This window comes from Monodon monoceros, unplaced genomic scaffold, assembly GCF_005190385.1.
Source record: "Monodon monoceros isolate NGI ecotype Baffin Bay Population unplaced genomic scaffold, NGI_Narwhal_1 Super_Scaffold_12, whole genome shotgun sequence".
NCBI lineage: Eukaryota > Metazoa > Chordata > Mammalia > Artiodactyla > Monodontidae > Monodon > Monodon monoceros.
In genome coordinates, this window is record NW_021703768.1 from 119498721 (window position 1) to 119526476 (window position 27756).

The following is a 27756-nucleotide window of genomic DNA, read 5'->3' on the forward strand; positions in this document are numbered from 1 at the left end:
CCTTCCTTCCTTCCTTCCTTCCTTCCTTCCTTCCTTCCTTCCTTCCTCCCTCCCTCCCTCCCTCCCTCCCTCCCTCCCTTCCACCCTCCCTTTCTTCCTTCCTTCCCACGAGGTACATATTATCCTCATAGTTATCTGAACGTTTGGGAAGGTTGAGTAATTTGCCCAAAGTCAGACATCTGGTAATTGGCAGATCCAGGGTTTGAACCCCTGTTCATGGCATCCATGCACTTCACACTCTTCTGAATTGCCCTTGACTTTGCTCTGTGCGTGTGCTTGCGCACACATTTGTACTTGAATGGCCTGGAAATACCCTTTTTTATTCCTCTCACTTGATTAGTCCCTCACAAAATGGATTTCTTTGTTTTAACTAAGCAAACCATCACTCTTTTCCTTCAGGGAGTTTTTCCTATGCTGACCTGCTGTCTTATAAGGTCTCGGGGCATTATGTAAATGTAATTGTTCTGAATCCTGTACCTCAGTGTTCTGTGTTCTTGTTCTGCTTTGTGTCAGGGCTGAGCAATTCACATTTAGGGCTGGAGTCTGCTTTGTGTCAGGGCTGAGCAATTCACATTTAAGGCTGGAGTCTTTAGAGGCTGAGTTTTCATCTGTTGACCTAAAACAAATAGACTGCCAGTTATTTTTCCAGCAAAAATGGGTTTATTCAGGGTCAACAAAGAATTGCAATGTGGGTTCTGCAACCATGGTGAGCCCCATGTGAGTCCCTGCCCAGCAAGGAGAGGTGAACTCTTTTAAATAGAGGAAAAGGAGGTTGGAAGGGCTATAGTAAACAAATAGTCCATTGGAGGAATTGAGTGTTTAAAATATAGTGGCTTTTCATTGGCTGAGTTTTGACAGTGTCTCATAGGATGAGCTCTTGCCAACAAGAAGAGGAAGTCTTTCTACTTCCTTTTGGGCTCTGCTATCACTGTTGGGTGTGAGAGCTCCCCCTTCTGGCCTCCCAACTCTATTTTAATTGAGGTTCTTGTTTATCCATTTTTTCATTTCCCCCTTTTGATCAAGATCCTTCTCTGAAAGCATCACTGGTCAAGAGTTAGGTTTTCTGGTTTTAGCAGCTTTTTGTCCCTCAATGTAAGGAAGGAAATTTTCTGAGTGTAGTGTTCCACGTCGGAGGGAAAGTGCACAGAAACCTACTGAGGTCACATCCAAGTAATAAGGAGGGGTAGGAGGGGGAGCTCTCAGGCACTTTTATCTAAAGTCCATATGTTATCAAGATCATAGTCATTGGAGACCATCTGAAATATTGTGTCATCATCAAAGGTTTGGCAGACAAACTTTCTGCAGGCCTGGTCCAGATATCTTGGAAAAGCTGTCTCATCAGATATTGTCTGCTTCAATTCTGGGGAATCTTTACATTCAGGTCACCAGATGATGTGCAGATCCAGTTTGGTTTGCTGCTTTCTTTAGGTGTGTTATGTAAATACAAGAGTCTGTTCCCTGGATTTCAGCTTCACAAAGGTTGGTTAGTAGTACCTGATAGGGTCCTTTCCAGTGAAGTTGAAGAGAGTCTTTCTGGAGGTGTCTTTTCCAGTAAATGAAACATCCATGTTGCAAGTTGTGATACTTAAGGTATTCACCTCCCGAGAGTGCACTGTGAAAAGATTGCTCTACCAAAATTTTTTTTTAACTTTTTATTTATTTTTTTATACAGCAGGTTCTTATTAGTTATCCAAAAACGGTTATTTTTAATAGAAGCAATTAGGCCTTTGCAATATTGGAGTAGCTGTCCTTTTACCATATGTGAGTTAAAAGAAGCATGAGCCAAGTGCATTGGGCATCTTGCGACTGTCTCAAAGGGTGAAAGTTTGAGTTTCAGAAGGGGTGGATCCCAGATTTAGAAAGGTCAATGGCAGTGCTTTTTGCAAAGGTATTTGGAGGGCTGCTACAAATTTTTCCAGTTGAGTCTTAATGATGCCATTAGTGCATGCAACTAAAACAGAGAATTGAGGGTGATTAGCTCAGTGAAAGTGTTATAAAACCAGCCAAACAGTGCAGACTTGTTGAAGTACTTGATCAGTAAAGTGGGTTCCATGATCATTATGAAGGTTGAGAGGAGTTCCCCAGGTAGGGACAATCTTTTCCAAAAGAACTTTAGCCACAGGAGAGGCAGTAACCTGTCTGCAGGCAGAGGCTTCATTCAGTCCAGTATGAAAACATACAATGACTAAAATATATTTATATCAACAGGAGGGAGGAAGCTGTATGAAATCTATTTGCCAGACTTGAATGATCTATTAGGCAGTTTAAAATGTCGGAGAGCAGTACCCAGGCTTCCCTAGGTTGTACTTTGGACAAGTGGGACAAGTGAGGTAGGCACTTTTTGCAGTCTTGTTAATGTTTCCCACCAATATTGATTCACAAATGCTATCATTTTGTCAGTAGACCAATGGCTGAATGGATGTACAGTGGTGAGGAGTGGGAATTTTAGAGTCTCTAGTAGGACTGGTTGTTATTTGGTATGAACCAGTGCTTTCTCTTTTTATCAAACCAACGATTGTTTAATTTTCAACCTTGTTTTTCCTTTTTTGAGGCCAATTGTTAGGCTTCTCTAGCCAGCTTTTCTAAGTTACCATTTGGGGAACTATTTATTTGGACTATGACAGAGGTTTGGCTACTTTTGGTTTCTTTAAGGGCAGCATTCCTTGCAGAAATGTCAGCAGGTGATTTCCCATAGCTTCCAGAGAATCAAGTTTAGAATGCCCTGGAATCTTAATAATAACTAAAGTGGTGGGTTAAAGTATCACCACTGATAATTCCTGAACATAGGGGCCATTTAAAATTTTATTTCTCCTGGAAGTAAGGAAGCCATGTTGCTTCCACAACATTCCAAAATCATGAGCTATTCTGAAAGCATATCTACTATTAGTATAAATACTGGCAGTTTTGCCCTTACCGAACATATTGGCCTGTGTAAGAGCGTATAATTCAGCCTGTTGGGCTGAGGTAGCCATAGGTAAAGATGTTGCCTCAACAGTATCAAAAGGAGTTGAAATAGCACACCCAGCACAACGTTCGCATTGTCATCTTTTAAATAAGAAGCATCAGTGAACCATGAGAAGTTAACCTTACCCAAAGGAATTTACTACAGGTCGTCACAAAGAGGAGGTGATCTCTCAGCATTGAGCAGTTGTGAGGGACTTTTTTGGTGACATAGGGGAGAAGAGTAGCTGGGTGAAGTGTATTATAATGTAATAAGTGAGGAGCAGTTAACACAAGGACTTCATAGGAGGTGAGGTGGCTGACAGAAATGTTGAGTGTGATGAAAATTCAGGAGGGCTTCTACTGCATGAGGTACAAAAATGTTTAAAGGGGATCCTACAATGATTTTCTTGTTGGCCTTAACCAAAAGTGCAATGACAGTAATGGGTCTAGGGCAAGAGGGTTTTCCCTGTGCCGTAGCGCCCAGTTGCTGGCTGTAATGCTATCTGGTCGATGGTGGTCTCCATGTTTTTGGGTGAGTACCCCAAGGGATTACCCCAAGGATGTTCCCTTCCATTCATTTCCCTATACAAAAAGGAAAAGGGGAATCTGATAAATGGGATGCCCAAGGGCAAGTGGGTTCACTAAATTCTCCTTTAAGCCTTTAAAAGGCTGTGTTGTCTGGTTCTTCCCATAAAATTAGGTCAGGGTGGTTGTTCTTCAGTAAAACACACAGAAGTTTGGCCATAAGAGAGAAATTTGGAATCCAGTTTCAGTAATAACCAACTAGCCTGAGAAAACCTCACAGTTGGTTGCTTAGTTTTGGGTTTTGGGGAACTTAAGACACCATGAAGGCTATCTGGATCTAGGTGTAGCCTTTGTTCTGATACCAGATACCTTAAATATTGAACCTGGGTTTTGGCAAACTGCAGTTTTTTCTTGGTGACCTTATGTCCCTTTAAGGCTAAAAGCTTTAGCAAGTATATGTTACCTTCCAGTGAGGAGGCTCGAGAGGAAGAACAAAGAAGTAAATCGTCAACGTATAGCAACAAAGTAGAACTTCCAGAGAACTTTTTATCATCCAAATCAGCCTTCAGGATTTGTGAGAAATAAATTTCTGAGGCATTACTGTTCAGATGAATTGTTTTTTCTTCCCAATTGAAGGCAAAGAGGTGCTGGCTAACTTCAACTGGAATACTAAAGAATGCCCTGCATTCATCAATTACAGTAAAGAATTTGCTTTCATGGGGGTGGATGTTAGTAATATATGAGGGTTAAGAACAGCAGGGTGTCGAGGGATGATGTTGTTTCTTGCTCAGGGGTCCTGGACAAACCTCTACCCTCGGCCCTTAGATCTTCTTACCATAAAAATAAGAGTATTACAGGAAATAGTGCCTAGTGCAAGGGATAATGAGGCCTTGAGACTTGTAATCTTCTATTATGCGCTTTGTACCTTGAAGGGCTTCTTATAGGGTATTGATTAATTCTGGGGAGAGGTTTTGAGGGATCTGTTTGAATCTTGATGCGAGGTGCGCTATGAATTTTGACAATATCAGTTGGAGATTTTGCCCTTAAGAAGGTTGGTAGCTGATTCAATAGGGACAAATGATCAGTGTTTCCAGAATCAGCTCTAGTATCATCAGAAATGGAGCAAATATAAGATGTCAAAGGGTCATTTAATTCACCTGGCTGGCTGCTTTGATGACTACTGTCAACTTCTAGAGTTATTTTCCCCTTTTAGGAGAAAGAAATTTCAGCATGATACTTTTCTAAGAAGTCTAAGCCTAATAAATGGATGGGGCAGAGGAACTACAGAGCAAAGGGGGTTATCTCTCAAAGAGCCTATACAAAAGGGAGTAGGTTCAGAGACAGGAACCTTTTGAGGTTCATTAGAGATCCTCACTATTTGAACTCATTTAGTATCCTGAGGCTGGGGCTGTTTTGTCATAGTGGGGTTGAGCACTGAGAGTGTAGCTCCAATGTCAGGACTGGGAGAGATTCATCCATAATCTGGAGAAATATTTCTCCTAGCCGATTAAAAAGGAGGGTTGGGAAGAGCCTCTATAGTTCGTTGCAGCCCCGCCATTGAGAATTGGGAGGATGTTGGAAAGGCTGGTTAGAGAGCTGAAGGTACCTGAAGTGCTTACATTTGTAGTAATCTCTTTTCCAATGTCCTGGCTCTTTACAGTAATAGCAGAAACTAGGAGGGTTTTGGTTTCATTTTGGGGCCTTCATTTGCTGTAGTTGAAGATTAAGAATTACAGCAGTCTTCCTTTTAGGTGATTCATCCATAGTGTTAGAGAGCTGGTTTGCCAGATTAACTAAATCTGGAGTGGATTCCATCCTGGTCCTTTTTACTAGAAGGGAAAGGTCCCAGTTTAGCCCATTAATAAACATAGAGTTAAGAGCTGTGTGAATGGAATCAATATCTGAAGGAAGACCAGAATTTCTTTTAAAAATAACCTGAAGTCAGTTGTAATACTTATGAACAGGTTCATCAGAGTTTTGTTTGAATGCCTGAATTTTGTTTTGATCAACAGACTTTGGAAAAGCCCTAGGAATTGCCTGATGAAATTGCCTAGTGATTGCCTGAGCCTGTTAATACAGTAAGTCAGTGAGTGGGCTGGTTTCCCAGTTGTAATTCTAGGGACCTTCAGGATTTTCCCTATTAGCAGTTTTCATCCAATGCTGGGCCTGGCCTTCACCTACAAGCATATGACTAGCAGATATAAGTCAGAGCAATAAGGTTGATAAACTTGAATGGCTATATTAAATTCCCCAGCAAATCTGTGAGGATTTTTGGTTACTTTGGGAAAATCTTTGACTGTGGTTTGCAGTTCCAACTTTAGTCCAGGGAATATAAGAAATTAAGTGTTTAGCCTCTGGATCCTCAGAAAACTTAATTAGAGGATCAGGTTCTGATAGGTTTAGAGGAAAAGGGGGTGGGAAGAGTTTCAGGAGTAAAGGGAAGTTCGACCAGAGACTTATTAGTATGGGGGAATTGAGGGTATAGAGGTGTAGGTGGCAGAGAAGGAAAGGAAGAAGATGGCACCAGAGGCAGAGCCTGGGACAAAGGAACCCGGGAAGAGGAGCTGGAGGCTTCAGAAGCCACTTTATCTTTCTTTAATCATTTGTTTGTCTCAGTTAATCTTAAGATCTTATTTTGCAGAAAGGCAATTTTAGGCTTCTGATAATGTTTAGAAGCCTCAAAATACCAATCAAAATAGGCATTTCATTCAGTTTTGGAAATTTTTGAGCTGTGGTTGTCCAATTCGGTTTTAAGAAAAGTTTGGGGATTTCAAAAGTTCCCCATAATGGCTTTGATATTCTAAATTGCCTTTGGTTAAGTAGGTCCATTTAGTTAGAAATGCGCCTGAGGAAGGACTGTGGTATTTAAACAAAACTGGCTGGAATCCCGATGTGGGGAGTGCCCTCAAAATAGTCACATAACTGGGCTCCCATCTCTCAGAGGTTTTTCTCTTGAGCAGAGAGTAATTTTCAAACAGCCTAAACAGCTCAAATAGACTTCAGGCCAAATACCAGCCAGTGCTAAGGGAACAATCTGGTCCTGAAACAGTTGGGCTGAAGGCTGCACAGCACAGCTCTAATGACACAGCCTAATTCTGAAGGAGTCAGGCCAAAGATACAACAGCACAGTTCCACTAGAGCAGTTCAGTCCCCAAGGAGTTAGGCCAAAGGCTTAACAGCACAGTTCCAGTGGAACACCACCAGCCCCTACTTCAAAAGGAATCAGGCCCAAGGCTGAAGTGGCACAGTTCCAGTGAAACAGCCCCTATTCCAAAAGGAATGGACTGAAGGCTAGCACAGTTTGAATTGGAACAGCCTGACTTCAAAAATCAGGCTGAAGTGCCAGGTGAGTGCTTGAATATAGAACAAGGCCTTAACCAGAAAGGACAAAGTCTTAAAAATAGATCCCAAATAAGATCTGCAGAGGTTCAAAATGCAGAGAGGGCAGAAGCTTGGATTTGGAGAGAGGGAGAAAAACTTACCCTCAAACCCCAGGGTTGGTGAGAAAAGCAGTGAGCAATAATGGGCTTGAAGTGGGTGTCACACCTGTTTGCTCACGAGCCTTGGAGTCATTGGGGGCCTTCTCTGGATCCCCATTCGGGCCACCAAAATCTTGACCTCAAACAAATAGACTGCCAGTTATTTCTCTAGTACAAAGTGGGTTTATTTGGGATCAACAAAGATTTTCCCTTTGGGGTCTACAATCATGGTGAGCCACATGTGAGTCCCTGCCCAGCAAAGAGAGGAGAACCCTTTCAAAGAGGGGAGAAGGAAGCTGGGAGGGCTGTAGTAAACAAAGAATCCATTGGAGGAATTGAGAGTTCAAAGTATAGTGGCTTTTCATTGGCTGACTTGTGACAGTCTCTCATTGGCTAAGTTCTTGCCAGGCAAGAAGAGGAAGTCTTTTTCCTCCTGAGCACTAACTTTGTAGGGCATGAGAGCTTGCCCTCCTGGCCTCCTGACACTATTTTAATTAGAGTTTATTATTTTTTATTAATTTTTATACATTGTAGGTCTGATGCTGACTCACTTAACATAATGATCATTGATTAGCAAATATTCATTAAGCACCTACTATGTGACATGCACTGTCATTCAGCTAGTCCTTGATTTCCTTATCTATAGAAGATCAAATGTAATCACTTAAACTCTCAATATTCTTATGAGGAAAAGCTAATATAGCACTTGGGAAATACAAATGTCCTTGTATACATCATTTGTATATACAGTTGACCCTTAAACAACGTGGGTTTGAGCTGGGTGGGTCCACTTATATGTGGATATTTTTCTGTTGTAAATACTACAGTACTACGTGGTCTGTGGTTGGTTGAATCTGCAGATGTGGAAGAACTGTGAATACGGAGGGCCAACTATAAGTTACATGTGATTGACCCCCGTGTTGTTCAAGGGTCAGCTGTAATTATGTATATACAGTGATGATGCTATTGATCACTCATAACTGGACCTGAACTTGGACTTTTTGGTAGGGAGCAGAGTTTCTTTGAATCCCTCATGCTCTCCTTATCTCCAGGCTGAGTGGTAGGCACCATTGTCCAGGTTGAGAGGTGTCATCCCACAGGGAGAAAGCCCCTTGACTGTGGTTGTGTGTTCTTGGGTGAAGTGGGATGGAAAGTCAGAGTAGAAGTTCCCAAACTAAGTTCTGTGCTAGCTCCTTAGTGAAAGGCTTAATCAGTGTTTAAGTTGATCTAGTCTCTCTTCTGTATAAAAATCTGGTTTCCATTTCCTTGGGGATGAAGTTCAAATTCATTAGCTTGGTATTCAGTTCCTTTTAACTTCTCTTCCCAGTCTTATCTCCTATCCATCAAGCTGGGCTTCCTGCTATTTCTGGGTAGGTCCTCTCCTTTTGCATCTCTTTGCTTCCCATTCCTGCTTCTAGCATACCTTCCCATCCCTGCCTCCCTGCCCTGCACCTCCTCCCATTTCTAGATATCCAAATACTACTGGACTTTTAAGGTGCACTTCAAATGCCACTTCCTATTCTTTTTTTTCTGGGAAGCCTCCTTAAGTGGCCCCAGCTGAAATAGTATCCCTCTTACACTTCTGTGGCTATTTTTTTTTTCTTTTAATTCTCAGATTGCCTTAACATGCACTGCTTAAATTTATGTTTGTATACACAGATTGACCCTTCTAAATTGTATTCTCCTCCAGGATATGGAATGTGTACATGTCATCTTTTTATTCCTTTGAGCACACTGATATTAGATTCTCAAATATTTGAGTAAATTAGACAATATGGTATAATAGTTAAGAGTTTGGGGATCAGAGAGACCAGGTTTCTTAAACTACCGGTTATTAACTGTGTGGCTGTGACAGGTTATTTAACCTCTCTGAGTCTGTTTACCGGTCTGCAAAATGGGAGTAATAATACGTGCTCAGTACAATGGTTGTAGGGACAAAATGATTTAAATTGCTTAGTAGGTACATATTACACAGTAAGTATCCAATAAACGAATGCATAATATATTTAAAGTTATTTTGATATAGATTAAGGTGGGTTTGGTCTCCCATATTCTTGAAGGATGTTTTCATGCAAATAGAATCAGAAACCTCATCCGGAAAAGGATGACACACCTTTCTTTCTTCTCTATTTGATTTCATTTTAAAAATCAACTCTGAAAATTTAATTACCCTTAGTGCTCTGGTTGAAAAAACAGATTCTCCGGAGTCAGTGCTGGCTATGGCCTCATTTAGGAAATGAAGTTCTAGGGGAAATGGCCTTAGGGAAAGCATGCAGATGTGTAATCAGAATGGACTTTATGTGACGTGCCGTGGCTGTTGTGGTTGGTGGGCACATCACCCTTTGGAGAGATGAGAGGTTTTCCGAGTCTCCTCCAGCCAGATTTGAAAGAATGCGAGAGACACTTCGGTGGTGACTTCATCCCTCCAGCCCTTCTCCTCCATGTCTCAGGCTTGAATGGATAAGATCAACACAGCTTCTTGGAATGTATTAGGACACTTCTTCCCCCGTGGAGGCCAGGGCCCCTCCCTCCATTGCTGATTGACAAATGTCCACTGGACATTTGCTTCTCCGGTGGGTGTCTTCATCAGTGGGACAGGTTGAAGGTTGGCCCTGTTGTTTCTCCTTGAGTCTTGGCACACCTTCTCTGATACAGCTGCTCGCCATCTAGAGGCCACAGGCAAGGCTGCACATCACAGTAACTAGACAAATGTTAGTATTGTAAGATTTGAACATGGTCTGTTTCTTTTTGCTTATATAATGTAGGGTTCAGGCCATTTAACAAGGGGACGTCGCTTGCTTTTCTTACAGGTACTCAGTTTAAAATGCCACATGCAGACCTGGGGAAATGCCTCTCTCCAATCACAGGTTTTGGTAGGATGTGTTCTCAGCTTGCCCAGATACTGGGAAAGAGAGAAGAGTCAACTGGGAATGCTTCTTTCATCTGTTTTAGCTCCAGGCTTGGGGACGTGCTGGGGCTGAAGGGGGACACCTAGCTGTGACCAACAGTTGGCGTGTTTGTAGCTCATTTTCCCTGGTCACTTGGTGTAGAGAAGGTTTTACTTTACATGCACGCTGCCAGCTCTTTCTTCAGCTCCGTGGGAATCTTCCTCAATGGACAGCATCAGGGCAGGTGCCTGTATGTTAACAGTAAGCACATTCTTACATATGTAAGCTCCAACCAGACTTACATAATTTGGAAAGTTTCACCTAATGTACCTAATCTGCTTTTTTTCGCTCATCAAGCATAAAATCGGGAATTTCACCTTTGAGTGTGATGAACTAGTGGAGTGCCTGACTTCCTCTCTCCCTTTGTTCTTTCTGTGACACCCGCTCTCAGTCAGGCACTGTGCTAGGTTCTGAGGATACATGATCTGAGGATACAGTGGTGAGCATGAAGGGACACAGTCCTCACCCTTATGGAACTTACAAGTCAGGGAGATACTAATCAGATAATTACCTGAGCGATATAAAATTGCTGTGAAGAAGAGGTACATAGGATTCTGGGAGTGAAATTGGGGCAGGGTTTGGTCTGATTAGACGAGTCAGGGAAGGCTTCCTGGAGGAAGGAATTGTTGAGCTGAGGGCTGCAGGCAGGAGTTGGGCCCGTTCCAGGAACTGGCAGAGGCCAGGGTTTCTAGAGCCCACTGGGAGGTGGTGGCCCAGACCCTGCAGGACCTCTCAGGCCTTGGAAGGGACTTTGGTCTTTGTTCTTAGAGCTCTGGGAAACCGTCGCAGGGTTCACTGCTGGAGCCGACACGATTGGGTGGAGAACTGCCGGAGGGACGAAAGTGGATGTGGGGAGACCAGGCAGGGGCAGCTGCAGTTATCCAGGCAATGGGGGTATTTGGTTTAGGGGTTGCTGGTAGTGATGGAGTGTGCAGAACCGAGATACTTAGGAGGCAAAATGGACAGACTTGGGAAGGACACCGTTGCCGTCAAGGACGATGCATGGGTGTCTGACTCTGACTTGTGTGGCAGGATGAATGATGGTGCCCTTTGCCCAATGAAGGACATAGGAAGGGGCCCTTGGTTGGCTCTCTGGGGAGCCGGTAGGAGGGGAGAGAGAATTTCATTTTGAGTGTGTTGAGTTTTACCTGGGAATGGGGCTTGTGGGGAAAAGCTGTAACCTCTCGGGCTCACGTCCACCTCTCAGCTCTCATCGTGGGTCCTCTCATCTGGGGAATCTCAGACACTCCAGACAAGACAAGTTGTGTTGCTGTGGCCAATCAGATGGATGCAACAGGCTTTGAGGGCTACCTTGTTCAGCCCTGTCCTAGGCACTCATTGTGCATTGTGATACAAAACCACTCATGAATAGTTCCAGAGTCATTCTAAATGCGGGGTGATGGGGCACAGAGTGTAAGTGTAATGTGGCTTTCAGAGAAGGGAGACATTAACAGGGCCTAGGGACTTTGGTGTTCTTGTGTTTGAAGCAGCCAGGAGGCCAATCCTGTTGCAAGTGCTTCTTTCGGCAGTTGGTCTTTATTAACTGTAACCAGTTTGTAAGTCCAGGAACATGTGACAGAGTAGCAACACGTTTTAAGGGTAGTTATATCCGATCTTGGTAACTTTGGAGGTCAGATGCACTGAAAATAAATATAATTGTAAGGTTACCTTGAGTCCTTCATTATGTGCGTGTTCATGAGCCTGTGTGTTTGTGCACATGTGTGTTAAGTTTTACCAAAGGAAAAAAAGGAAGTGGCTTGACTGGTGCTATTACTGGTAAAGCTTGTGTAAATCAAGGTATATTCTAACTTAAAAAATTAGGATAGGGCTTCCCTGGTGGCGCAGTGGTTGAGAGTCTGCCTGCCGATGCAGGGGACACGGGTTCATGCCCCGGTCCGGGAGGATCCCACGTGCCGCGGAGCGGCTGGGCCCGTGAGCCATGGCCGCTCAGCCTGCGCGTCCGGAGCCTGTGCTCCGCAACGGGAGAGGCCACAGCAGTGAGAGGCCCGTGTACCGCAAAAAAAACAAAACAAAACAAAAATCAGGATAAACCAGCTGTTTTGGTGAAAGAAAGGTTTATGCTTGGCTTACTCTCTTAAACTCTGCAGAATTAGTGTCTGCTGTGGCAGAGCATGGCGTCTCCAGGAAGAGAAGGGCACTTTTCTCTCGTCCCCCAGTGAGCAGGCAGCTTTAGGAGCAGCCTGTCAGGGCCCAGACTTCCAGCTGCTTCCATATCCCGACCCGCCTGGCCTCCTCACTCAACGGCAGAGCCTCCTTAACTGTGTAAAGCAGATCCTTGTCCTCCCCAGAGGCTGCCAGTCACGCCTTCTCCCCACTCTGGCCAGCATTCTGCCTTTCTAGCAACAGATGTTTCTGCAAAGTAAATATTATTGCCTCTGCTTGGCTGCTCGCTGTGTCTTGCACTGCCTGAACATGAAACAGTGGGGTTATATGAGCAGGGGGCCACGGAGCTTGGCATGCACCCAGCGCCAGCCTCCCCGCCTTCTCCTCTCCTCTTACTGGAATGTGCATGTGAGATTCCTGTGAGCATCGGAGTGAAGGGCTCCAGAAAGAAGTCTCTGTGCAGCTGCATATCCAACATGATCACCTGCATAAGATGCCAGCACTCTTACTGGGTGGCAGTAGCCAGGAGGCAGTGGCTCTTGGGTGCTCTCTTTCTGATGTCCTCTCTGTTGTCCCAAGTAATGCAGAGGAGTTGATCCGAACGGGGTGAGGCAGCAGGGTGTGCCCACAAGGACCTCAGTTCAGAGGACTCGGTCGAGTTGCAGATCCACTTCTTAGAGGTTGTGTGCTCTTATGTCAGTCCTTTAACTTCTCTGAGCTCTCAGTACCAGTAATCATGCTTGCCTTCCCTGGGTTCTGTTACTGGGGGACTAATGCATTAAGGAAGAGTAGCCCAGCCTTGAATAGAACTGAAGCTGACAGTGTACAGAGTGCTTCCCCCGTGCGTCTCGCTGGCTATCCTGACAGCCCCGCAGCTTCGGTGGGTCTCCTCACTCAGGGGGTGACAACTTCTGTGAGGTGAGTTGACAGAGACTTTATGACTAACCCAGGATTAGCTACATAGCTGGTAAATGGTGGAGCTGCAACTCGAACCTAGGGGTCAGTGGAGGTTGGGGTGAGGGCAAGGGGCTGGGGAAGGGGTTGACCAGTGTAGAACCAGGACCCCATGTAACACAAGTGGAGAAGGGAGGCTCTCCAAAGCAAGCTGGAGATGATGTTCCTAAGTTAGGGGAGTAGATGCTGAATAAGGAAACAGCAGGTGTCCACTGTACCTTTACCCAGAGAGTGCTGTGTCTGGCATGTGTCGTTCAAGCCCATGGTGAGTTTCTTTTCAGATTCCAGTAACTGGGCTTCTCACTCTACCCAGCTGTCTTCCTGGGCCCACAGCCCAGTATTGACTCCATACCAGGACTCGTTACCTAATCTCCCATCCAGGGCACCGGCCTCTTTATTGGCTTCGTGGGGCCCACAGCGCTTCTCGGGGTGTGCTGTGTGCCACCGCACAGGGAATCAGGTTACCTTCTGGTTGTAAGCTAACGGGCCTGCTCCTGGTTCAGTGGGCCTGCTGTGGAAGGCCCCACAGAGGCCCCGTCGTGCATTATGAGCCACTCCTTGATCCTTCCTGGCAGCTGCCCCTGGCAGCATGGCTTTTCAGGTGTGTGCCGGGAACTTTCCCAAGCCTGGCTGACTTCTCTCTCTTTTTCCACTTTGTTGAGAAGATGGTCCAGCTTGAGTCCTGCATGCTCTATTGGGGAGGCACAGGGGGGTTGCTGAATGGATAGAGGAGCAGTCCTGTTCTTACTCTTTGCTCAGGCCTTTCTCTGTGAGTTCTGATCAGGGGAACATTCTGGCAAAGCCAAGACTGAGTACCACCTGCCCAAGACTGAGTACCATGCACTCCACACGTGGGGCCTCTCGGAGGGCTTTGTCTTTGTCTGGGAAAGATTATTCTCTCTCGTTTTCTTCCTGCCTGCCTGTGGCCGCCCCTGTCCTTCCTCCCCACAGTGTTCTGACTTTCAGATGCATCTGTTTCTTTCTTGACTTGCCAGGGACTGATGTGTGTTCTCGGGGATCTCCTCAGCCTGGGTTGGCCAGTCTTAAGAGATGCCTGATTTCCCTGTCGGCATCTTTGGACTTCTGGCCAAGGAGCATTCCATTTAATTGACCGAACCAGGGAGAGACCAGAGACTGCTGGCCGTTGGCTCCTGTGTTCTCCTCCACTCCAAGTGCCTTTCTCTTCTGGTGTCGAGTGAGTGGAGGGCCTTGCACAAGCCACGGCTAGCTGGGGACCCGCGTCATCCGAGCTCAGGTTGGGAGGGTGGTCCCGGAGCAGGAGCCCCTGGTATCCATACGGTGGTCGGAGCCTCAGACCTGAGAACAGCAGGACGGCCCTGCTTGGCTCTTCCACTGGCACCGTTGCTTGGAACGAACACTGGGATCGGAGAACTCAACACTGGCAGCTGGATTTGTGTACAGTCCCCCAGCGCCCTCCTCCATACACGCGCGTTATTCATCATGTACTGAGCAGGGTGCAGTGCCAGGTACCTGGAGAGGAAACACACAAACCAGCAGATGGAAAAAACGTGACCCCTAACCTCGAGGGACAAATCTAAGAGCTGAAGAGAAGGGCTGAGGATCATGGATGCTTATATTCCAAGAGGCTCTGTTGATCTGTGAAGCCAGAATCCCCGCCCTCCGCTCCCCCCAGTACCTTATTAAAGCCAGACCTCGTTGCCGGTTATGCCGCATCTTTCCCTCCTCTGGGAATTGGAACATAATGCCATTTCCCCTTCAATGAGGGAAACATGTCCGAGGGTAATTTGAATGATTAGCCTCATCTGCAGGAAGGCTGCACGTGGAATTAAGTTAAGCGTGTTTGTGCCTAGCAGCCTTGTCTGTCAGGCCACTTAAAGGTGCCTCGGTGGTTTATACCCTTAACAGAAGCTGAGGGTTCAGGAAGGATCATTGGCTTTTATTACTGTCTTAAATGAAAGCTTATTTTTTAAATTTGACAAGGGCCTCCAAGAGGTTTCTTTATAGATACCATGTGTGGGGTGTGTTTTTACCGCAACTCAGAACACTGCCAGGGCTTTGTTCTCGGGGCAGCGGTGGAACGAGGTGACCCAGGAAACTGGTTCAGGTGGAGATTCGTCAGGTTGGCGGCTGCTCTGCTTTGAGTGGAGCCCAGAGGGTTCTGAGAACTCGGGCCTCCCGCGTCCTTGAGTCGGAAGGGGTGGTCTGGTTGCTCCTGTGAAGTTCCAAGCCCTTTGTGCCAGCTCCCTTGTGCGTTGCACTGGGATGGAGGTATTGTTGAGTCTCATGTGAGGGCAGCTTCACTGACCCCCACGGGTGTCAGCTGGAGGCGGCAGGACTCGATGCGTAGCCTGAGGAATTAGAGAGTGAGGACCAGACTTGTTAAAGCAAATGTAGCAAAGATATTAACTTCTGAATTATTTCATGTTATAAACAAGTATTCACTCTTTTGAATTTACATTCTTTTGTGCTCTGAGATGGACTCAGGAACAGATCTGCTAGCTGCTGTATTAGTAAAAGGACTAAAAAGTGCAGGAAACATGAAAGCAGGTTTATTTCAGTAATTCGTATTTTTTACTCTTTTTTTCCCTTTTTTGCTAGATTTGTCTTCAGCGAAGCGGAAATTTGCAGATTCCTTAAATGAATTTAAGTTTCAGTGCATAGGAGATGCAGAAACAGATGATGAAATGTGCATAGGTAAGTTCTCACCACACGCAAGAGTTTAAAAAGTCCACTGCGTACCACAGCTTTCAGTGTCCTCCCTGAGTCCTTCCCCTGGAATAGGGAGTATGTAAGTGTTGTAAATTAAGAAGTCAGTATTAAGAGTGGAGCGGGCAGAGTTGAGTGAAGGTCAGGGCCCGGGGCTCTCCAGGGCTTCTCCTCAGAGCCCTGGGATTGCAGTGGCTCTCACCCTGCGGCCTGCAGGAGAAAGCGGGAAGGTTCGCTGTGGGGCTCCTGTCTCTGCCCTCTGTTAGCGTTCTGCTTCTGGCTGGCTCTGCAACGTTCTTCCCCCAACCACAGTACTTTAGAGTTAGAGCAAAAGCAGAACACGGGTAGATGGGAGAAGAGTTAGATCAGAGGTTGCAGGTGATGGCTCATGGGCTGAGGTCCTAATGCAGCCATGTTTTCTTGGGCGCTCATTTTTTAAAATTGGATTACCATGGAAGTTGAATTTATGTAAAGTTCCAGTTTTCTAGCTTCTTTGAAAATTGGGGAGCCTGAGCAGCCGTTCCCTCATTCTGCCCTGGCAACAGTTGGCTAGAGCTCTGTAGCCGTCGCTGCCTTCAGATGGGGAGAGGAGCTCCGTGTCTGGGTCACGGCCCTCTCCCATGCATTTTCCTTAACAAGAGGCTGCGAGCGGAGGTTACCATTTGTTAGCTTTGCAGCGCCGTGTCGCTCTTCACCATCCCCTGTCCATCTTCTGTGGGCAACACTGAGCACAGAGGATTTGCAATGTCAAGACACCTGTCTTTGTCAGGGCCTAGTCATTGCACCTTATTCTTCCATTGGGCATCTTGGTTGATTCCATTAAGTGAGGAAGAGTTGAGCAAGTTACATTGAATTAAGTCACCAAATGCTTATGGATTCCCTGTTAGCATGCAGAAAATCAGGATCTGGGGATGAGCAGAGGGAATTGGGAGACAGCTGAGAGCGGTGAAAACGTATCATTGTTGTAACTCCTGAATATACAGATGTTTTTCCCAGCATTACATGAATGTCTCGAATATCCTTAGGGCTATTGTATTCAATGCTTATTGCCTTTGGAATAATCCCGGCGAAAGAGACTGTCCACATCTGACTGCTGTGCTGCCAGCTGTGTTGCAGTAATAAGGGGCTCGAGGACTCAGAGAGGAGGAACCCAAGGAAAAGCCAGAGATGTGGCTTCCAATGCCAGCAGTGTTGTTTGTTTAGCTCTGGTGCAAAGAAACGGTTGGGTTCTGACGCAACCCCACGACAAAGGTTGAGGAGGTCAAATCCTGGGCAGGAAATCCTTGAACTCCAGAGAGGAACTCTGCCTGGTCCAGCCTGGAGCCTGGGAGCTGGCCAGCATCCCATCAGTCTTGGGTTCTCTCAGGAATAGGCAGGTCTTTTCCTTGAAGGAAACCCTTCCCTAGCTAGAGTGCCCGGTGGATTATCCTGCATTTCTGGGTCATCCTTAATGGTTAATGATGAAAAGATAAGGGGAGCCTTGGGAAGAGTTGTCTTTAGGTCTCTGCATATGCCAAGGGATTTCAGTCCATAACACAATAGCTGTATCTGGAAGGGTTCCCAAAGGCCTGTCACTCTACTTCCACCTCATGGCTTCTTTCTCTTTTTCAGCAAGGTCTTTGCAGGAGTTTGCCACTGTCCTCAGGAATCTTGAAGATGAACGGATACGGATGGTGAGTATGGCTGGGCTGCCCTTGGTCCTGGACAGTGTGGTCACATCGAGGGAACACAGGATTTGTTGTCAGAAGAACAGGGTTTGAGTCCAGGCTCTGCCACTTGAGTGCTCTGGGCTCCTGAGCAAGCCTCATCTTCTCATCCTTGCTGGGTTTGAAACCTTTTGTAAATATTTAAAGGATTACCCTGGATAACTTAGAACCACATTGTTGTCCTCCTAAAGATTCACTATAAGGTGTATATATAAAGTATATGACTTAAGGTGGGTCTTTTGAATTATTTAACTTTTGGGAGCCGGAGATTCCTTACTGGCAGAATGGGAATGAAGGTGCCCCACCTTGCTCCCCTCCTTCTCACCTTATTAAACCCATCCAAGAGCTCTCCTTCACTTTTTTTTTTTTTTTTTTTTTTGTGATACGTGGGCCTCTCACTGTTGTGGCCTCTCCTGTTGCGGAGCACAGGCTCCAGACGCGCAGGCCCAGCGGCCATGGCTCACGGGCCCAGCCGCTCCGCGGCATGTGAGATCTTCCTGGACTGGGGCACAAACCCGTGTTCCCCGCATCGGCAGGCGGACTCTCAACCACTGTGCCACCAGGGAAGCCCCTCCTTCACTTTTAGTTCCAGGGTATCTGACGCAGTGCCTGCCATGTTGGTAGGCATCCAATCAAGGGGTACTTAGTAAATGATGGGAACTATAAGAAGTTCTTCAAAGAGAGGCAGTGTGCAAATCCAAGAATCAAACACTGATCTCCAGGTTCTTAAGAGAGATCTTCTGTACAAGGCTTTATTCTGATGTGGTTCAGCAATCATAGATGAGGGATTTTGGATCCACAGGAAGCTCTTTGGGGCCTCCCTCTTATTCCTAAGACATCAGGAATGAAGCTGCATGCTGATCTGTCGCCAGGTGGGCTTGTCTCTAGGCAGCAGTGCTCCAGAGGCCCAGGGAAGAGTCATCAATGAGGATTTTTCTTCTCTTTCCATACTAACAGCCAGTGGTTTCAGGACTAAGTCTACTGTGTTAGTCTGCTCGGGTTGCCGTAACAAATTTCCGTAGACTGGGTGGCTTAAACGACAAACATTTATTTTTCACAGTTGTGGAGACTGAGTAGTCCAAAATCAAGTTGCTGGCTGATTTGGTTCCTGGTGAGGGCCCTCTTCCTGGCTTGCAGACAGCCACCTCTTTGCTGTTTTCTCACAGGGCAGAGAAAAGGTTGGGGAAACTGTCCTGTCTCTTACAAGGTCACTAATCCCATCACGAGGATTCTCTCCTCATGACCTAATTATCTCCAAAGGCTCCATCTCCAAATATCAATACTATCACATAGGGGGTGTTAAAAGATAAACTGAGGCACGTTTAATTTTTAAGTTTATTTAAACAAAAATTGATTCAAGGGGGTTTCCCTGGTGGCGCAGTGGTTGAGAGTCCGCCTGCCGATGCAGGGGACGCGGGTTCATGCCCTGGTCCGGGAAGATCCCACGTGCCGCGGAGCGCCTGGGCCTGTGAGCCATGGCCGCTGGGCCTGCGCGTCTGGAGCCTGTGCTCCGCAATGGGAGAGGCCACAGCGGTGAGAGGCCGGCGTACCAAAAAAAAAAAAAAAAAAAAAAAATTGATTCAAATTGGGGAGAACCAACCCGGAAGTGGTTAGGAGCACTCCATCAACAGGAGGTAGGGCAAAGACTTTTATATAGCAGATGTGTAAACAAAGCAAGGAAATTATTTGATTGGCTCTAGCTTAAGCGGTTGCCTTATTTGGGAAAGTCTAGTTGTTTGTGATTGGTTTCGGCTTCTTAGATTTCAGTTTCTTAACCTTGAGGTTTTGGTTTGCTTATGTAGGCTGCTAAGGCATTAGAGTCACCTCAATCTAATGGCATCCTTGTTTAATTTAACGGGGGTTAGGGCTTCAATATATGAATTTTGGAGGGGATGCAGTTCAGTTCACAGCCTCTACCAAGACATGTAGCCATGCATTTTCTACTTTAACCCTCATGATGACTCTGTGAAGTGGGACCTTTATCATCACCGTTGTCCAGATGAAGATACCAAGGTTTACAGCTGTTAAGTAACATGCCCAAGATCACACAGTTCAATAAGTCACACAGTCTGGATTCAAACCCAAGTGCGTGTGATACCAAAGCAGCTGGCATTTCTTTAAAACTCCAACCAGAGCAGAAGCCTCTCACTTTCTGCTCTGCGGAGAGAGACACTATTTGCCTTGATTGCTCACTGCTGGGTGCCTGAACCAGAATCAGGAGGGCGGCGGCGGCGGCGGCGGCAGCAGCAGCAGGGATGGTAGTGGGTGGAGGCAGAGGAAGGCTTGTGTGTTTGTGCACGTGCTAGTGCCTCAGAAAGGGAAGTGATTCTTTTGAGTCTGATTCTTGGCAGAGTTATTATTTGGGGGTGGAGGGTATGGTGAGCAAATCACGATGAATACCCTGCAGATTGCTAAGGTCTGGGGTAAGGGAACAATGACTGGATTATACTTTCCAGCTTGCCTCTGCAATTTTATTATTAATGTCAGTGAATCTAGTTTCTACTGTCTGTGTCTGAGTATCTGGCCATTGCAAGCCCCTTCCTTACCTCCTCACCCTGTGACAGCTTCATCATCAATTCAGCTTAGCCTAGCAAAGCTGTACCTTCTTTGGGAAGCCTTCCTGACTCCCCAAATGGGATATTTGGCCATCCCTTGTGTTTTCTGAAGGTCTAGTTCATGCCTCCGATTCTGCATGTACCACACTGTGTCCTGAGAGTCACTGCACGTGTCTGTGAGTTCTTTTTTTGTTTTTCTTTTTTTTTTTTTTGGTGGTACGTGGGCCTCTCACTGTTGCGGCCTCTCCCGTTGCGGAGCATAGGCTCCGGACGCGCAGGCTCAGCGGCCACGGCTCACGGGCCCAGCCGCTCCGCGGCATGTGGGATCTTCCCGGACCGGGGCACGAACCTGTGTCCCCTGCATCGGCAGGCGGACTCTCAACCACTGCGCCACCAGGGAAGCCCGAAATATGAGTTCTTGAAGGGCAGAGAATGGACTGCTGTGCCTCGAATATCAGCACAGTGCTTGGAACTGAGTGGAAATCACATAGTCATAGAATCTTAGACCCAGACAGACCGTATTCCTCACCGTGTGCAGTCCCTCATTTAAGAGCTAAGAAAAGTGAGGTCTCCTGAAGGCTGATGGCGTGCTGTAGCAGGACTGGGACAAGGACTTGGGTGTCCTGATTCCCAGGTGGGAAGTTAGGGCTTTTGTATATTTAGCATCTAGTTAGGGCTGGATTCTCTCCCATGGGTGTCCACTGGAACAACTTGGGGAGTTTAAAAAACACTGTTGCCTGGATCGAAGTACAGAGATTCTAATTTATTGGTCTGGAGTGTGGCCTGGACATCGGGAATTTTAAAAGCTCCCCAGGTGAGCCTAACCTTCGGCTAATGTTGAGAACCAATGGCTTAGTGGCTGAGAGCTCCATTGTGAGTTTCAGAGACTTACACTTGATTTGTGGAAAAGACTGAAATAAGTGAGCCAAAAAGCAACATCAAATGACAATAAAAATCAAGCAAGTTAAATAACATTGCAACACCCTAGAGTTAAAATGCTCTCTTTTAAAGTAAGTGCTCTCAAAATTGAAGAAAAGGCAAGTGGCAATAAATTTGGAGACCTGCCACCTTCTACCCCTCACATTGTCTATTAGTTCTTTGCTGTCTCCATCTATGGCTTCTGGCATTTACCCTGTTGGTTTCATTGCAATGGATAGGCATGTGATTTAGAAAAATAATGCTTTGTTGTGACGAGATTCCTGAAATAATTAGTTGAATGACGAGTGAGCAATGAATGACTTAAAAGGAAAGCTTGTAAAATATTGTGCTGTCTTAGAAAAGACCATAGAATCTTAGAGCTGGAGCAATCCACCCCACTCATTTTGCAGATGAGGAAATTAGAGCCCAGAGAGGTTAAATGTTTTGCCTGTGGTCACACAGTTGGCAGCCAATCAAGAAATCATTCTTTCATTTAGTCATTGAAAAATGTTTGAGTGCTCCTTTTTTCAGCACTCTTCTGTGTTTTGGGGATGGTGGTAGACAAGTGAACATTTACAAGAGGGTGGCGTGTGTGTGTGCACGTGTGTGCGCATGCATGTGCACGTCTTGTAATGCTGAACCAGAAAACTTCAGCTGGCTTACATCTTCTGAAGAAAACACTTGGTGGGGTAGTGGGAAGTTTCTTTGGATTGCATTGGTGGTCAGAGAAGGCCTCTCTAAAGAGGTGACCTGAATTACAATAAGTAATGAGTTGTGCACACAAGTATTTGGGGACAAAGCATCTGAGGGAACAGCCAAATGCAAAGGCTCAGAAGTGGGGCAGGTTTGGCCCATTTGAGGTGCATTCGGGTGACCGTTTAGTTGAGGGCAGGACCTGAGGGGGTGAGCGCGGTGAGATGAAGTTGAAAGGCAGCCAGTGGCCAGGAGGTACAAGTGACCTGATCCCCGTCCAGAACAGGTAGGGCTACACAGAATCAGGCTTGGGTGGTTTTCATGCCACCAAAAGTGGAGGATTTTTTGGGGGGAGGGTTAACCTAGACTCAGTGTTGACCTCCTTTAAATATATCTACTTAAATATAACTTGGCTGAATGAGCATTTACAAGAAGATGTCACCTGAAGCTTGAAATTTAGACCCTGCTCTGCCACCAATTCCGCTCTGCCGTCAGTGTGGTTGCTTACACTTTTAGAGGTCCTCATTTTTATTTTTAAAGAATCTATCTTACTCATGCACAGGAAGAATGCTGTGTTTTGAACTGATGACTAGGTTTTGATTTGGCCTGCTGTTGGGTCAGGTGTAAGGAAGAGATGACACGTGCACCATTGTGCTTACTGAGATCTTATACTGAAGCATGCGGAGGCCTTTTGTGCCAGCACTGCTGTGGTTCTTTACTGACCCTGCCTCTCTGTCCCCCTCCCCGACCCCTCTGCTTTTCCTCTCCAGATTGAGAATGCCAGCGAAGTGCTCATCACTCCCTTGGAGAAATTTCGAAAGGAGCAGATTGGGGCTGCCAAGGTGAGAATTTCGCAAGCCTTGTTCTTGGGTTTTAGGGCAGGAGGTCTGGAAAACACAAAACCTTCTTCAGAAGATCTAAGCCCACCATTTTCAGGGAATCCTGGGCAAATAAGCTTAGAGCCCAGCTCATCTGTTCTTCACAAGTGTCTGAAGTAAGACTGAGGGGTCAACCCCAGAGCTGTCATTCTGTTGTTTTGACATCTAATCATGTTGTGCTAGTTCATAAATCATCCAAAGGAAGAAACCACGCCTCCTTTGTGTGAGTAGATACCTGTGTGTTTGGACACCATGGAATTGTATGTTTGTGGAGGTCCAGGACTGGAGCCTAGGACAGGGGTTGCAAATAGGCCCCTGGGGGCATGGGGACCCTCTTCTTAGCCCACTTTAGCTGTGTATGAAAAGGAGCCCTCTGTCATTAGACCTTTACATTTTTTTCAAGAGAAACTGAAAAGTTAAAGAGTTTTGTATGAAATTTCCTGGCTTTCAAAAAATGCTGGCAAATAATTTAAAAATATATATTACACATTGTGCAAGTCAAAAAGCGGGACTGCTTCAACCCAGAGGTCACCGTTTGTTATAGCTGACCTGGAGGGACTGTAGCTGAAAGTTGGCTGACTCTAACCTGTTACTGAAAGACTGAGAAGGAAATTTTATTCATTTTTTAAAGGTGGATTCTCTGGGGTCCCCTGCCCTGTGATAAATCACTAGACAACCCTAGCAAGATTGACCTTCAGTAGAGTGTTAGAGACCACCTGCGGGAAAGATGTTTTCATTGGAATCAATGAAAGCAAAAAGATTTTCAAGATTTTCTTCCTGTTTTTTTTTTTTTTTTCCCCCTGGAGCTGTGAGTCATTCGGCCGCAGTCCCTTGTGCCACCTGCAGGGGGTTTTGGGCAACATCACCCTCTTACTTGTGGAGAAGGTGTGGATTTTACTCAGTTGTGAAATGGCCTTGAGAGATGCCTGCCTGTAGGTGGGAAAAACATAGCTGAAGTGTAACGAAGTGCGCTCACCCCTCGGCCCCCAACTAAGTGCATGTGCTTTCTAAAAATGAATATGATTAGGACGTGACAGAGATGTTCGGTTCAGTCAGGGTTATTCAGAGGGAGGAATGGCCCTAGTTTGAAGGAGGGACCATGGCCAAGATTCTTCTTCCACTGTTACAGCACTTCCCTACCAACTTTACAGTTTTCATTTATGAAGATATTGGAACTCATTGGTCTTCTGTCAGAGGTTAAGGAATGTATAATTTAAAGGAAGTCTTATTCCACTAAGATTTTGTCCGAGACTTGGAAACAAGCCCAGGGATGGATGGGAAAATGCCGAGTGCCCCTCCCTGAGTTCTCAGACCCAAGGAGCACTGTCTCTTTCGTGGCCTTGGGGCCTGTGCTTTCCCCTCCCGCAAACACACAGTGGCTCATTCACTGAGTTTTCTTTCCAGAAGTCACTTCTCCAGTAGGCGTCTCCTGACGCCTCTCACTCCAGCCTCTTCCCTGGGCGGCGTGGGGGTTACCATAGTTACCACGGAGGAAGAGCAGAAGGCTCAGTGGGTTCCTTTGGGGTTAGTATCAGTGATCCGAGTGACAGGAGCAGGTACTTTGCTGGGGGCTAGATGGTGAGAAACACAAGAATTAAAAAATTTATATGCAATAGTCACTCACCAAAACATGTTTCCCCTCACACACATTCTCTTCTCTCATTCCTGTTGAAGAATGAGGTGATGACGTTGGGGATGATTTCTCATCCCTCCCCCTTCGTTATTTTATTTTTTTCAGTCTACCTGTTCCTCTTCCCCACCCCCCATCCCCGTACATGTATATTACGTGTGTTTAAGAGAACACAGAGAAACAACCCCTCTACTAGGCCATCTAGGGAGCAGACTCAGGAATACCTCAAAGACCTTACTTCTGGGGCTTCCCTGGTGGAGCAGTGGTTGAGAGTCCGCCTGCTGACGCAGGGGACACGGGTTTGTGCCCCGGTCTGGGAAGATCCCACATGCTGCGGAGCGGCTGGGCCCGTGAGCCGTGGCCACTGAGCCTGTGCGTCCGGAGCCTGTGCTCCGCAACGGGAGAGGCCACAACAGTGAGAGGCCCGCGTACCGCAAAAAAAAAAAAAAAAGACCTTACTTCTGAAGTCTGCCCGTGTGATGCTAAAATTACCCTTCCTCCTCCTCCCAGGTCTGGTGCACTTCGGTTGCTATAACAACCTGTTGCTACTTGCAGGAAGCCGAAGTTAGAGTTCTGGGGGTGAAGGCTGCATGTGAGGAGGATTCTTGTGCTAACGTGGCTGCTCTGGGGTAGGGCGGACCCTGGGGCTTGGCATAGCTGTGGCCCTGCTTTTAGATTTCTGAGTTTGGGGGAGTTTATTTTCCCTGCAGCCGAAGCTGGGCTCTCCAGTGAAGGTAGAATAGACATCAGAGAGAGTGGCTAAGAGTGGGACTGCTTGAGTCCAAATCCCACTTGTGCCGCTTGCATGTAAATGGAGAGGTTGCTGACCTTCTCCACACGTTTCCTGAGCTGAGAAGTGGGGATACTGAGAGTGCTTACCTTACAGAGTTATTATGAGGAAGAAATGAGTGAACTCTTATAAAGTGCCGCTCAGAACACTGTCATAAAATCATTTGACGTTAACTATTCTATTCGATACACACAGTTCATTCCTAAAAAACAGGGGAGAGCCTGCTGTGTACCCGGCACCGTGCTCCACACTGCTGTTCGGTGCAGGTAAATGCAGATGTGGTCACCGTGCTCATGGTGTGCAGGGAGAAAGGCACTGGACAGCATGGTATGAATAAGCGTGTGACTGCAAGTTGTGGTGGGTGCTGTGACGGGTCGCCTTCATGGACGTGGAACTTGGAAAGCAAGTGGTGTCCTAATGAGGAGGAGGTGGGGTTAGATGATGGACCACATCATTGCCGCCGCCACCAGCGTCATCAGCACTGAATTCTATCGAGCACTTTCCATGTGCCAGACACTCTACCAAGCACTGGATATGGTTTATCTCATTTAGTCCTGACAGTCCTACGATGGGATGAGTGTTCTTTTGCTTTTTTTTGTTAGACAGTCTCTGAGCTGAAAGGGGAGACTTGTGCCATTATTTCGTCTAGTCATCCTTAGTTTATAGATGAGGGAACTGAGTCCCAGAGGGGTAATGGTTTGTATGGAGTTGGGAATAATTTCCAGGATCCTAACTCTGTCCTGGATCCATTTCACCACCCACCGTGGACTCCCTGGAAGGGCAACACCATCTCCGTACCTGAGTGACTGAGTCTTACCACCCTCCTGTCTTCTAAGAACGTGATCTCAATCCTAGAGGAGTTATTCCCCCAAAGGTCGAGTTGGCAGAAAGTCACAGAATGCCAGTGACTCATGTTGCTGAGCCCTTTCTCACCTCTGGCCCGCTGGACTGTGCTGGCGCAGGGTTCTCTTTTGGGGGTTGTCGACGAGGCTGGTGGAGTGCCTGTGCGAGCATCAGTCAAAGTTGGAACCCCAGCTCAAAGTCGCTGACTTCCGTGAAAGAAAAGCATTGCTCGAGTCAAGTGTCTTGCCTGTACCTCTCCTCGTTTGAAGGAGTAATGTCTCCTCCAGCTTTGTCTTCACATGCTTCTGCGTGTTTGTTTGTGTATGTAAAACTTTCAAGCAAAATTCAGATTTATAGAAATGGATACGTACCAGCTCAAATGGGTAATATGATGATTCTGCCCACTCTGTGAGGCTTAGAGTCTTGCCGTTGACCAGATAAATGGTGTTCCGCTGTCACGGGTGCTGTTCAGAGCTTCCGGTGACGGCTTCTTGGTAATGCCTCCACGCGTAGGCCCAGTGTGTTCTGCCCAGAGCATCTGCACTTACCAGTCTGGAAGGCTCCACCCTGCCCCTTACGAGGTGGGCAGGTCTTGGATCATACCTCCCGTCCCCAGTGAGGCCTCTCTGGAGCACTTCTCTGCAGGAATCTCTGGGACTGCACCCTGTTTGTTTCCTTCGTGGCACCTGCGGCGGTCTGGTTTGTTTACTGGTTAATTGTGTTTCTCCTTCTGCTGGAACAGCCCCACCACGAGGGTGGGGCCGTTTCTGCCTTGTATTGTATTACGTTTCCAGTGCCTGAAGTATCCTAACACAGAGTGCTTGCTTGTTATATCGTCATTAAATGAAGAGATGTATCTGAGCTTCCTTATCTGGCCACAATTTTTTTCTCCTCTTGTAAGCCTTGGAGTTGCAGAAAAATATCTGCTGTGGGCTCCACGTGAGTCAAAAGCCGGAATGATGCACCCAGTTAGTACATTTGATCCTGTTTACCAGGCCATGGTAGACCTTCTTTCAGTCCCCTTGTCCGCCATCCCCACTGAAATGTGGAGGGAAGACAGACCGCCTATGACAGTGTTTCCAGGTGTGGCTGAGAATGTGGACTTGGAGGCAGCTTGTCCTGGGCTCGGACTCCAGCTCCGTCACTCTCTGTGACTTTTTACAGAAGTTAACTTCCCGCATCTAAGTTTTCTTATCTGTAAAATAAGGAATAGAAATAGAACTTCAGTGACTTTGGGGGAGCAGGGATTATTCTGTGTAATATGAGATATATATATATATATATATATATATATATATATTTTACTTTGAAAGCAATAATATAGGATAATAAACATTTCCCAAATGGAGGAAAAAAAAATCACCCATTATCCCATTTTCTTAACTCATGTATTTTCACTGAAGTATCTTCCCATCTAATGTTTGTCTGTAGGTAGACACATTCTCTGTAGGATGCACCGAGTTTGTATCATGCTAGTCTTCCTAGTTATGTTTATTGGATGCCCCATACTTTAATTATCCCAAATTCTATTTTTGGGCAGCAATGTTGCTGTTGCTTTTTTTTTTTTTTTTTGCTATTATAAATGATGCCACAGTGAACATATTTGGGAAGATAATGTCTTCTTTGTTTTGAATTATTCCTCAGCTTAAAGACCCATATGTGATATTATTGCGTCAAGGAATATTTAGGTCTACAAATTAAGACATACTTTGTGAACACAGTTAAAGCTGGATCTACTCTTAGTCTAGACTTGTCCCATTTAAGGTGTAAGTGGATCTTCCTGTTTGGGGATTAGCTTCACAGGTAACTTCCCTTCTTCCTTTGGCTTTGAACATACTTGTGAGTTAGAAACTAGAGATTTCTGTTTTACAACTGAAATTTCTAGAAGGTGGAATCCTGGCTCTGCCACTATGAAATGCTGGTATTTACCTCATTTCTGGCATAGTAGTGGCACCTCTGTGATAGACCCTTAAAACGGTTGGGCTGTTGTTGATGGGTGGTTGCTTGCTTTCATGGCATTATTGGAAGAGTAGGAGATGGGTGGTGTGCCACTGTTCTGGGTCTGAGGGAATGACGAAGCCA

The 27756-nt window shown here is 46.2% G+C and overlaps 1 protein-coding gene across 5 annotated transcripts in view; it reads left to right on the plus strand.

Moving 5' to 3' along the window:
- ARHGAP26 (Rho GTPase activating protein 26) overlaps positions 1–27756 on the plus strand; it is a 485730-nt gene that overhangs the window by 98353 nt on the left and 359621 nt on the right. For all 5 annotated transcript variants that reach the window (XM_029215618.1, XM_029215622.1, XM_029215620.1 and 2 more), the window contains exons 2-4: positions 15554–15649; positions 17273–17334; positions 22304–22375. In XM_029215618.1, the coding sequence (XP_029071451.1) occupies positions 15554–15649; positions 17273–17334; positions 22304–22375 (230 nt within the window). The remainder of the gene's footprint in view (positions 1–15553; positions 15650–17272; positions 17335–22303; positions 22376–27756) is intronic.